Source organism: Perissodus microlepis, chromosome 2 (genome assembly GCF_051167445.1).
Source record: "Perissodus microlepis isolate ML-2025 ecotype Zambia chromosome 2, ASM5116744v1, whole genome shotgun sequence".
Taxonomy (NCBI): domain Eukaryota; kingdom Metazoa; phylum Chordata; class Actinopteri; order Cichliformes; family Cichlidae; genus Perissodus; species Perissodus microlepis.
The window spans coordinates 29754100-29767219 of NC_140462.1; the positions used below are offsets into that span (position 1 = coordinate 29754100).

The 13120-nt window shown below is 41.1% G+C and overlaps 1 protein-coding gene across 5 annotated transcripts in view; it reads left to right on the forward strand.

Moving 5' to 3' along the window:
• The first annotated feature begins 208 nt into the window (after window positions 1–208).
• LOC146392881 (teneurin-3) overlaps window positions 209–13120 on the forward strand; it is a 136068-nt gene continuing 123156 nt past the window's right edge. For 3 of the 5 annotated variants that reach the window (XM_084954835.1, XM_084954861.1, XM_084954869.1), the window contains exons 1-3: window positions 275–425; window positions 501–1136; window positions 12565–13052. In XM_084954835.1, coding sequence (XP_084810961.1) covers window positions 12782–13052 — 271 coding nt within the window. In that variant the 5' untranslated portion in view covers window positions 275–425; window positions 501–1136; window positions 12565–12781. Of the gene's footprint in view, window positions 426–500; window positions 1137–12564; window positions 13053–13120 lie in introns of all 5 variants that reach the window. The other 2 variants (XM_084954843.1, XM_084954852.1) reach the window with 2 other exon arrangements.

Below are 13120 nucleotides of genomic sequence, written 5' to 3' on the forward strand. Positions count from 1 at the left end.
ACATTTTAATTTCAACACCAAGCGTCGTCGTTGTGGCCTTCTTGTTTACCCAACAGTTTAACAGCTTGAATAACCCTTAGCTGCTAGTCTTCTGTGAGAAATATCGCATTTATTTACATCACTCTGCCTTTCCCTTTGTCAGTCACACTGAAGGTGAGAAATTGAGATTTGTGAGTTAGCCAATTATGTGGCAGCGCGCGTGCGGCCATAGGTAAGCTTAATGAACAGCTTCTCAATACAAAAGAGAAGAGAGGAGCGAGCAGGCTGAAAGAAAACAGGCAGGTGGGCTGACTGGAAGCTGTGGCTCTGAGTAAATCCGCCTCTGCGCTTTCACAATCAAATTGAGGAATATATATAATTCTAGCTTGCATGCAAACTGGAACTTATTTAAGTGGCAGCAACAAACGCGTAGCAGTGTATCAAAGGTAGTTTTGGTTATTACAATGTCGTTGGAGGTAAACGCTCTCTTTGTCTAATAATGGGACTCGTTTTCTTCACAGGTGCAGCTGTGTGCTTGTTGCTGCTCACCCGTGTGGTTGACCCCTACGGCCTAACCCGTTCCTGATAGGCAGACCAGAGGCGAGGCTGAGGGAAGCGACGGGATGCGCAGTTTATCAGCTGACAAGTGCATATCGGACAACGGAGCAGCAGAGCGGCTGGCGAGACTCCGCATCCTCACCGAGTGAGTTTTCTGCTTTTAAACATCCAGCGCAAGTGCTTGGCGACTGGAAAAAATATATATAACGGTGTTACCTCAGAGAGGGGACAACTGCATTGTCGGAAGTATTGCTTGAGCTCAGCCACCAGGACTACTGGGAAGATTTCTAGGCAGAAACACGTTTCTCGCGCGGAGCTGCCAGCTGAAGCTCCTTGCTCCATCACCACGCAGCAGCACAACGTTCACGCACAAGTCGGCTGTTCCGAGCTTCAGCCTCTAATCAAGCCGAGAGATTTCCGGGGAGTAGTGAAAGAGGTGTCTCTGAAGAATCCACACTGTGCTGAATTGCAAACGCGGTCATTGTAAGAAACGTACCGCGTCGCGCTCAGCTCCCCGCTTCCTGCAAGTTTGGACTAAAGCGCACCGTTGGAAGTTTATGTGCCGCTGCTTCGGACAGGCTCGAAGACGCTTCATGCAGGTCAGTGTGTAGTTAGATTTCCCCCATTTGCATTGACTCTAAATAGACTCCATCCGCCTAATTTAAATAAGCCACAGGATCGTTATCCCCTGGTCAGTAATGGTGTCTAATTTGTGTCTGCATGCTGTATTGAGTCTTTTGATAAGATGCGAACCCGAAACCCACCTGGCGCCCAGCCCCTCTTCTCCACTACCTTGAAACAAATGAGTTGGGTAATATTTGGATTATGCGTTATAGCCTATATGTTTAGCAAATGTATTGCTGTAATGGGCAGGCTACAGATGCAAGATGTATCAATTTCTTGATATTCCGTTCAGAGTGGTGGGGGGTTATTGTATTCCAGTTTTAAGTGATGAAAAAGATGAGTTTCCAAAACTCACCTGATGTCCTTTAACGAGTGCTATATATCGTGCTATATATATATATATATATATATATATATGTGTGTGTGTGTGTGTGTGTGTGTGTATTTTTTAGGATTTTGCTGTCATAGATCTTTGAGAATTCTAGGAAAAATATATAAAAAGTATTTTATTTATTCTTTTGACGTTATTAAACTCTTATTTTTCAGTAATGATAATAGTAATGACATAATTATCTCCAATCTAATCACAGTCACATCTAAACTTACACTCCATAAGGGGTCTTGAGGGATGGTCTGGATACAAAAAAATAATTTTTCCAAAAATATATTGCTACAAAAACACCCAGGAGCCTAATATAACAGAAATGGTCTGCTTAATCTAATAATAATGTTAAAGGTTTTGAAATACATTAACTTGTACCACATTTGTGGTTTAAGCTTCAGGAGCAGAAGATGGAGAAAGTTCATCAGAAGAACCTTTTGTTTGCCTCAAAAGAGGCCTCTAGAAAGGTCAGGTATTACGCAGAACCTCCAAGCATGTTGGTACAGACAAATGCTAGCAGAAACCACAACCTTCTACATGCGTTTTGGGGGTTAGGCGGAAGGGGCTGTTGCCTGGCAAAAATCATATGGAACGTGCAATTTGTAAATTGATTTTGGTTTTCAGGATTAGCAGGATTTCAAAACCGGCAAGAAGTTATTTTAATTAAATACAACAGTTTAGACATCAGATGGTTTAATTTCAACTTTCCATGTGGCTCAGCAATGTGGAATTATGACTTGTCTTAGCACTTAGCATGAGGCAGAGAGAAACGTTGATCTGATTTCGCTCTGGCAGGGATCAGACTAAACGCAATCTGCAAAAACATGCATCTGGGTCCATATGATAGCCCAGAAGGACAAGAATATCTGCCCAGCTAAAGTGATTTATTGCTATTGTCCTGAGTGCTATTGAGGAACTGCAGCAGTTGAGGCCATTTGCTGTCAAGGACTGGAATAGTAAAGCAGTGTAGATCTTCACCACTTCAGGCCTGAGTGGTGAACTGTTCCCGCTGTTCTTGTAAATCATAAGAAATACTTCTATGAAAATTTAAATAATATGAAACAGAAATAGAACAGCAAGATTAGATATTAGATAGGTAGTCAGAGGCGTATTACTTAAAAATATGTATATAAGCGATCAATATATTTCTAATCTTTAGCTTTTGGCTTTGCATCGGGTCACATAGCAACAAAGAAAGGCTTCAAACAGCAGAGACACAGTCTGTGTTTCTTGTGTAAGCCTGTAAATGCATTACAGTGACACTTATTGGGTGATATTGAACATGTGTTTTTGTAGCAGGGCCCCAGAACATGAGTGCAGCTTGTATTATCTTTTTTCAAGGCACTGGTAATAATTGAAATTGACTTTTCTGAATAAGACATAACAATCTATATGACTAATGTTCTGGTGACTGCAGCAGCATCCTGATAAATGAAGTGTGTTGTGTTTACAGTCTTCAGAAACACACCTGGAGTCAGAACAGACCTGGTGAATATTAGGCTGTCGACATATTTTACACAGCTCTGCAGAGAAAAGCAATAACCCACTGTAGTTGTCTAGTACACGCTTTGCCATAATGTGGCAGGTGATTACGCATCTAGAACTGGGATATTTAGGCTTTTCTGCTGTGACCCCTCTTATTCAGGCTTTAGCCAAATACCTCACCTTTAAACTTCATTGCTGCTTCAAGCCCAGTAATCAAAGCAGGTGACTACAGTCCTTGAAATTCTGATTTTATTTATTTATTTCTTTTCTTTTCTACGCTTGGAGCTCAAAATGATCTAATTAATTCAGAAATATTAGAAGAACTGTGTACATAACACTGCCACTCTGTGTTCCTATCCTTAAGTAATTTCCCCTTTCATTATTCCTGTGGAGAATTTAATATTCTGTGTGATGAGAACTGCCTCCTTTAGGGATAATGCCGCTTGAATACTGCCCCTAAACAGTTTTATAGATTGTTAAGGGGCAATCGAAATGACTGCTCTCCATCTGTAAAAATTACTCCTCTAAGATATGAGAGATATGGAAGGAGAGTCGATGCACAGGCCTGCGCTTATAATATTTCATCATATTACTTGTAGATGCCGACAGTGGCTCGGAAGATGACCTTAGGAATTATAACATTTGATATGGCAAACAGCATGGCCGAGTCGCCTGTTTCAACACATCAGAGCAAACACGTGAAGGTTAATGCAGCCTGACAAACTACCCACAGTTCCCTGGGCTCAACGGATCGGTTCCATGTCATATTTACTTTACATAATTGCTGCCCTCTAATCTGTTACTATTAACACACAGCCTGTCTGGCTATTGTCTGCTGTAGTCTCTTTCACCTGTTTTCTCTCTGAGTACATTTTCCCTTTCCTCCCATGAGAATAGCCAGACATCATGATGAATAGTTGGCGTGAAAGTAAAGCATGCCACGGTGCATTCTTCAGGCCTTTAGAAAGTTAAAGAAACCAAGCGTCGCGATGGCGAAACCTCCATTGACGAACCGATTTGCATATGTGCTTTAATGACCTCACCTCAGAGGATTACTGTCAGGGATGTGACTCCTGCAGCAAAGTTTACCATTTAAAGAAAAGTTGTTTGTGGTCTGTGCAAGTTGCCAAATTATTGCTGAAAGTCACCCTAGCATTTGGGAGGGAAGAGATTGCACGCTCTTGAAATGTGCTTAGAGTAGGAATATTTAGTGACAGCACTTGATGCATTACCACTGTGGTCCTTAACTACATTGTATGCTGCGTGAGAGAGGGGGTTGGGGGGGAAACATGGCATAAATGTAAGCTGTTTCAGGGGTATACGGTATATGCTTTTTTTTCTTTATATAACACCATTTTATTCTACAATTCATAACCAAGTTTTATTAAATTAAAATATGGATATCGGGAAGGGCTTGAAACAGTCGGGAATATAAATGGCATTTTATATCAGCACTAAAGATGGATTTAATTAGTATTTTTCATCTTGAATATCTGCTTAGTATAATGTGAATCCTGCCATTGCATTCTGATTGGAGAGGAGAGAGAAATGTTCTCAAAGGAACAGTTATTTTACCCAGCTCATGGCTATTGTAGGCTGACTGCATGACCTAATGTGTTGTGCGTAACACAAACTGAATTCTGGATCTCATTGCACACATGCATGCAAATACATTGGTGGTGATGTTGTGCGTAGGCGTTCAGACAAAGCAGCCAAGCTGGTAATTGTTTGTGATGAAGTGAAAGCCGTTCCCTTGGCTTTGTATGGATTACTTAAAATCAAGAAAAAGGACTATTCAAGCATGACAGCTCTTGGTTTTGTTTTGAGGTTTTTGGCCGAAACAGGCTGAGATGAAAGCCACCTGCGATTAGCCACAGGATGCTGTCCTGCTGGTCCAGCTCTGGGGGCAGCACCACTTCACACTGTTGTAACCTACAGATTAACATTTATGGCTCAGCATGCTCCGTTGGACTTTCTGGGTCAAGACCAAGTGGCAAGATTGAGGAGTGGGCTTGACTTTGTAACAGTGCAACTCTCGCTGCATGCTCCAGGCTGAGGCTGGTGGGGAGAGCCAAACAGAAATGTGCTTAGTTGTGTCACAGGGAGAATAAAATAGAAATGCATTGTGCTCTCTGCTTGTGAAAATTGCTCTGAGCGAATACCTCTGCGGTGTCTAGGTTCGGCTTTCATGAGCTACAGACATTATATTCAAAGGATCTGAATACGATGTCAGGAATTGTTACATTTTTAAAGGATGTTATAGCTTATTAGAGTCATACTTGTGTATTGTCCAGCTCACATTAAAATATTGATGAAACCGATTCATTATTTAAAGTTGAAGAATTTTTTATCTTCCCCTCGCAGTGGTCTAAGTTGCCAAAATTCTAAAGAAAAATGACTTTTGCTGTTTTGCTATACTTGCATTAAGAAATACCGATCCTGGAAAAGGTTTCCCAGAATAGCTTCCATCTGCCAAAGGCCTTAGGTCTGGTCTTTTGTGGCCCCTGGACAGCCCAGTGGGAAGTTGGGCGTCAGCTACGGTTGTCGATGGAGCCGGTTGATGGCCTCAATAATTCAGTTGACGTGACCTCTCTGATGCTGAAAGCCTCAGGTCTGGTGGGTGACGAAGAGCGATGATTGGGACAAGGCAAAGGTGCTAGTTCACGTGGGAAGCCATTCAGTAACACATTTCTGTCTCTTTATTGTCAGCAGGGTGAAGGAGAAAATATTGAATATCGGAGCATTGAAGAGTGTAAAACTGGTGCATCTGATTTGGTGTAATGGTATACAGGTCAGCAATCTTTGACTTCCAGCGGAGAGCAGTGTGCATTCAGAATTCAGGCTTGGCCGATCATTACAGGCCAGATTCTACAAGTTTCACCCCTGGAAGTAGAAAAACCTGTGTGATGTGGTGAATTTTCAGATTGATGTTTCTTTTATAAGGCCTGCAGTCTCTCAGTAGTCTGATCGTGTGCCATCATGACCTACATACGCCTTAAAAAGCTGACAACAAGAGAATAAAACCCTCCAGTTTCTTTATGTATTGTAGGGTTTACGTGGCACAATTGGTCTAAAGAAGAAACGCTCTCTACCTATTATTCTCTGTAAATTGTTTTCATTGTGTGCTTTAAAATTTCTTCTAATTTGGTAGTATTGGCGTAGGTACATTGATTTATTTTGTAACGCCTATGAAGACTAACCGCTACTGCAGTATATCTGTGTTTGGTCAGATTTGATGTTTTCCAGCAGTTGCAGCAGCTCTTGAGTGTTGCGCTCCCATTGCAGTATTCACCATTGAAGCTTTCCCTCATACTCTTCGGTTGTCTAGCGCTGTTATGTGACTGCTGCGTATATTCCATCTCCTCCTGCACATCCTAAAAGAGGGAGGTTTCGTTTGTGGTACAATCGTGTGAGATGCATTTGAATGACACCCAATGTCAGCACTTTAGAATATCTCTGCGCATTTGAATTTTTATCTGGTTGCCAGGTTTGTATGCTTGCAGAATTTAAAATATAGTTTGAGTAATGATTTTCATTCACTCTCTGAGTGCTTGTTGATTGGCTACAGTAGTTCTACAGATGTCCAGATTAGACTGTCAGGCAAGACTGATGTTGGATTTATAATCTCTAATTAAACAATGCACTCCAGTCTAAATAAATAAGATGTCTACAATGAAGTTTTTATTCTTGTCAGCGTCATTTTTGTTGTTACCCATTATGTTTTGTTTACAAGTTTACTGTTGTGGACAGATACGGCTTCTTTCAGCCCTCCTCAATTGTTTTTTGATTTCTCTGTTGCATCATTACTCTGCAGCTGCATCGCTACAATTTAATTTTATTTCCATAACAGCGGCTCGATCATGGATTTCTCTTTAAATTGCCGCAGGACGGTAGAAGTCTGTCAGCAATGGAGTCAATTCATTTTGTGCGAGTATTAGATGATAATTGTTGACAGTGTCTTGCAAGATTCTCAATTAAGTGAATGACCATGGACATCATTACTTCTTTAGATCCGCCATTTGAAATAACACTGCAGTGATACCATTTTGAGAGAAAAGCAAACTGTGGCTCATTGAATTAAGACTGTCTCGTGTAATTGGGTGTGTGATATGGAAGGGAGCACCTATTTTGATAAGAACTGGCTTCAATAATTGTAGCCTTGGATACAGATAAATGCTGTAGCCTGTGTGTGCGAATTCACTGAATAACCCGTTATTACCATTTGAGATACAAGGAGATACTGCAAAAAAACATTATAAAGCTCTGCGTTTTTATATTCCAATTGTCCACACCTAGCAATTACATTTTAAAAAATGAATCTGGCTGTGCTTGCAATTTCCCCACTAAAGATTCAATGAATATATAACTCACATGAGTCACAGGTGAAGGATTATTTGAGGGATTTGTAAACATCCACGCTCAGCTTATTGTGTTGTATCCTGGGACTGGCACATGCTTTTTTTATTATTTAATTTGCGCACACACACACACACACACATATAACACACAAAAGGCGAACAATAAAATGGTTAAGATTAGACGTTGACCGCTGTGATTTAGAGACAGGCAGGAAAAATAAGAAAACAAAACGCTTTGAGTTCAGTTCAGCTTTTTTTGATTTATTTTTCATAGTCACAGTACCTCTGTTTGTCTTTTAAATGCGCTGCAACTATGAGGGATGAAGCTTAAAGCTCCATGTGCCTGGAATAATGTGAAGTGACTGTACCAGAGATTTGCATCACTTTACTCTACTTGTGAATATGCATCATACACCGAGACGAGAGACCTAGCATGGAGTAGGTTTTTATCATGTTTCCTAAGAGTCGCACCGAGTGTGATAAGCTCATCCGTCACCATGTATACTAAGGATATAGCTGCAGCTAAAATTTAATTGCTGGTAAATGCGGTCATGATTTTGTTTGCTGTCTTTTCTCCACTTCCTAACTGCCTTTCTCTCTCTGAAGCTGTACATTTATAAAGACTTAGACTGAATTATACCAAAACGTCGTTGTGGCATATCAGCACTATTTGGTCAGATTCCCCACGATTCACGTCAGCACTTAAAGAAAAAAAAAATCACAATTTTGATGCTGATCTGGGTATTTTTAGGTAATAGTTCTACAGTTCTTGTTGCAGTGAGGAATTTAGGCATTGAGCCTCGATAAAGAACGAACACAATCTGGTTCAGATGGCATCCAGAATTCAGAGTTTGGGCATCACGCTGCAGACAAACACTTCTGTGTCTCCAAAATCACTAGTGTCAGGGGGAAACAGGCAGCATCTGATGGAACACTGCCCTGGTTCTCCCTCGCCCCTTCTCCAAGCGCTGGGAGGCACAAAAAAGCAGAAGAACTGAAGAGAAACTGAAAGAGGAGAGGCAGAGAGGAGCGTCAAAGAGGAAAGAGAGAGAGAGAGACTCGACAAGATGAATTATGCAAAGCTGTCAGAGGCGGCTATTGTTGGAGGTGCTGGCTGTGTTGAAGAGAGCCAGCCCTGATCTCCACAAGCTCCATCTACTGCTCTCACCACTCCCCGTGGCTGAGAGCCGTCTGATCTGTGCTCCGGCAAACGGCCAACAACAAGATGAGGGGGTTTGGGGGGAGTAGAGGGGCCAGCCAGGCCACTTGGTGACAGGTGAATTGTCTTGGAGGGACACACTAGGAACGACAAGTACGCTCTTTATTATCATTATTTACAGAGGTCACCAACAGGGAGATCTGAGCTGATACGTACAGCCGCCCTGCGGAAATATAATTACCGGACAAAGGCTTGGTGAATAGTTGCCACTTCAGCACTCTGGTCAGCAGTGGCTACTCTTGTTTTGCTTTGTGTGCTGAAGTAACCAGTGTCTGCCAGCTCAATTTAAGCTGGTGTAGGTGTTCATTAATCTAATTTTGCATGCTTATCAGTTCTGAGACATCTTAGAAAAGAAGCACACTTTCGTCTTCTTAATATTTCTGTCTATTCCTGCTAAAGTTGGAACAGCTTTAGTTATTTCACTTGAGAGATTTCAGTTATTTATTTATTTTATTTAGTTTTTATTTTATCTTTTGCATTTGCCTTGGCTTTGTTGGCACTCACATGCAATAATCAGAATTTAGTAACATTTGGATTGAAATCCGGTGACAGATGTTGGTTGGTTGGTCAGGTCGCTGTCAATCAAAACACACAGTCAGATGCAGATTAAAAGGAGGATGATTCTGTATTCTGCTAGAACCAAAGATTAAATCAAATCGGTTTTTGAAGAAAGAAAAAAAATACTGGTTATTTTTTGTCATTTCAATAATTAGTTGTGTAATATTTGAGATCAGTGATTCAGTGGTGTCTAGAAAGTCACTGATCCACCTTAGCAATCCTTGTTTGAAGTATCAGAAAGTATCCTTTTATGTTTTTGATGAATAATGTACCGATAACATTTTTCTCATTCATTTAATTCATTATAAACCATCTTATTTAACCAATCTTAAAAGGTTTCTCTCCTCTTTGGTCATCTCTTCTGAATCCCAGCCCTGATCTGTTGGTAACATAAGACATCCCCTCTGTCATCTTTGATGAATAAAGTACTAAACGGGAGACGTGGAAAAAGTAAATCTCAATTAGAAACCTCTTCAACTGCCCTGAAGAACCAGTTGACTTGGACACGTGTCTTCACACCTTATTATACAGATGGTTTATGGTTTATGCTTCAAAAAAGTGCAGAGGTGTAGGACAGTACTAGGCGTCGGGGGGACCGTACTCAACTGGCACGGGAGTCGTTCGGACGTGTGTGGAGCTGAGCTGCGTACATCATGAACTATCTTTTTCCGTGCCTCACTGGCTTGCAAGAGGACCTCTGTGTGACACTAATTTTGCAGTGTCGACTGTTCCACCGAGTGGTCATGGGTGACTAACTGTCCTGATTCAACTGCATGATCAAAGGTAAAAGGGAATGTAGAAGTGATACAGAAAAGTTTTTTTTGTTAGGGCGGGGAATGTACCGAGGATTTTTGATTCATAATGAACCCTAAAGGTTCTCCTCATTTAATCAAACAGAGCTGGTGTACACTAGTATGTACTCTCAGTAGGGTAGCCAGAGGCAGATTTTATGTAGTAAATGCATACTGCATAGTCTAGTTTATACTGCACTATACTTAAAACCTCTGAAACTTAAAGTCTGTAAGAAAAACAGAATTCTCTTATAAGCCTCTGTGACTTCTTGTACATATTTTAAACTGTAACGAATGAACCGTTAGTGTCCCTGTGTGCTGTGAGGAAACAAAGCGAAGCAGGACACTAGGATAAGCTGTGAAGAAGATGGCATCTTTGAGTCCTCAGAGTAATAGAGGAATGTTTATGGGGACATGCCTGGTCACTTAAGGGCTTGTAGGCTGATTAGGACACAAATCTAATTCCTCCTATAGTGGTCGCTTGTGGCTCAGTGGGTAAGACTTGTGGCATTAGCTGTTTTTCAGATACCGAATCTTCTTACAAGTCCATAAAGAAGGGGGAGTTTGCAATCAAGGAGGCTTCTGGGCGTGTCTGCTTGGACGCATCCTGTGCATTAATCTGCCAATCTGGACGGGTGTGTACAATTTCCTGAAAGTGATGAGATGTGATTGAGATGGCCTGTGGCATCGTAAAACAAGTGCGTGGGGGGGAGTGTTGAGTGTTGAGTGTCAGCCTTACAAGAGAGTGTGTCACTGATTGCATCTCAGCCCATCGGGGGAACAGAGCGATATGAAGCAACTCAGGGAGAAGGGGGGGAAAATAAGTTTAAGAGGCCTAGAACAGCTCACAGTTTTCATTATCCCTGCATCCTGTACTCCACCCGCAACTGCTTCAGTTTTTGGAACGTCTCTCTGGGGCTGGTGCTATCTCGCCGTGCGACGGTACGCTATCCTGGCTTCATTGGAAGGTTTTGATGCTTGATGTGAAACGAAGTAGATCTCATTTGGGGAAAGAAGGAGTCTGATACTCAAGTCTTACAGCTCAGCCAAGAGAGAAATGAAATTGTGGTGTGTGGCATGTGTGACTCTGCGCCGTGTGTGTGTCTCAGGAAGCAGTGGAAAATGGCTGGTAATAAACACTTCTGACACACCACGGCTCCCATCCACATTCCACTCAAGGGTTTTTTGTGGATTAGTCACATTCTCATCCCCCTTGTCCACATTTAGAGCAGAGTGAGAGTGTCTTCTCTGAATTTCTAACAAGTTAGGATTTTTAACACCAATTTATCTAATGTTTCTGTGGCCAGAGACAAACTGCATGTATAGCTAGTGCAGTGTTTGTAGTTGTCAAATACTACAGTGAGAGTTTGGGAAACAAAGCTGGTTCAAAGTCTTTGTATGATATTATTGTATGATATATGAGTCTACTGTCTGCCCTGGATGGTAAATAGAGAAAGGTAGTCTTTTTGCTATTTTAGGCATGAAATTAAACACTGGTTTAAAATATGCAAATGAATATCTGTCAAATATAAAGACTTGATCACCTTGCAGTCTCTTGACACTGTGTCTGGATTTTTTTTTTAAATCTCTGAGATCAAAAACAAAACAAAGAAAAAAAACGTTTTCATTTTTGGAAGAGCTTTCATTGCTGCTAATTTAAACCGATTAAATGGTTCTTGTGATAGCTGCTTCTTGCCCACTTGTGGACTATTCAAAGTAACAAAGGCACTGTTCTGGGAAAAAAAAGATTTCTGTTATGATTTTTTAGTACCTCAAATGAAGTTCAGTTTACCTTCACTTTATTGTTGTGGGTGCAGAAATTATGTGGAGCTTAAGAAATGGTAAATTGAAATGATCTGTGTGTATGTGGAAATACAGTATAAAAGTATAAAACGTCAACATTGATGAAAAAGCACAATTTTATTTTCCTCTCTCTCTCTCTATGTATATATATATATATATATATATATATATATATATATATATATATATATATATATATACATATATATGAATTTTGATAGAAATATTTAATCTTGTCATTGTTCTTCTGTGCATTTAAAGTAACACTTATTGAATGTTCATATAAAAGCTTGGCATTCTAATTTTATCAATTAAATTTAAGTTAAGTTCAAAGTTTTTTTAAAGTGATAATGAAAGTAAAAGCTTTCCTAGTCATGTCAACCTGTTGATTTATCCTTCATTTAAGCAGAATTTTGCATTCGGAGAATGTTAACTTTGGAGCATTGTCAGTGGAAAATTGCAAAGTTTTAAACTTTTAAGTTAAAAAAAGAAGAAATTGATTTTTTAATCTTTTTTTTTACAGAGTGCTTACTGAAATTACTGGAATTGAAAGTTTTTGAAGGACAATATTTAGACTTAACACACTGAAGATAAACATGACTGCAAATGCAACACAGAGGTGATCTTTTAAGAGGCGAAGTCAACTTAAGGAGGTATATATCAGTTCACGGGTGAGGTTTCAGGGGTGTGGGGGTAGAGTCGGGGGTGGGGCCATGAGAAGGGGATAAGTGTGTGCTTTAGAAGATGAAGCAGATGGATTAGTGTTATCTGAGCTCCTTACTTCCTTTCCTCATCTCTCTTTTCCAGGTAGAGTGGCTGGAAGGCTGAATGGACTGAAGAAGTGGGCGACAGAGGTTCAGAAGTGGGGAGGAGGGTTTGGGGGGAAATCGGTTACAGGACAAGAATCAAAGCCACAGGAGGAAGAGGAGAGGGGGTAAAGCAGTGAAATAATCCAGTGGTGAGTGTCTCAGGAGAGTGCCGGTGGTGAAGGGGAGCGGAGTTGGATACCCAGCATGCAGGCAGCATGGAAAGGGTGAGGGAGCAGCGGCCTTTCTGCTCGCTGTCCAAGAGCCAGAGAGACCGAGAGAGACACTGTGAGAGAGACAAGGATCGAGAGCGCCGTTACACCGCCTCCTCATCAGACCGGGACGAGGGAGCCTGCCGCGTGCCCACTCAGAAATCCTACAGCTCCAGTGAGACGCTCCAGGCCTTTGACCATGACCCTTCACGAATGCTCTTTGGAGGAAGAGTCAAGGAGATGGTCCATAAGGAAACTGCAGAGTACACAAGGCCAGGTTAGCAAGAACAAATGTTGTCCTTCTGTGGGATTTTTCAGGATTTGTTAGATGAATATACAAAATGT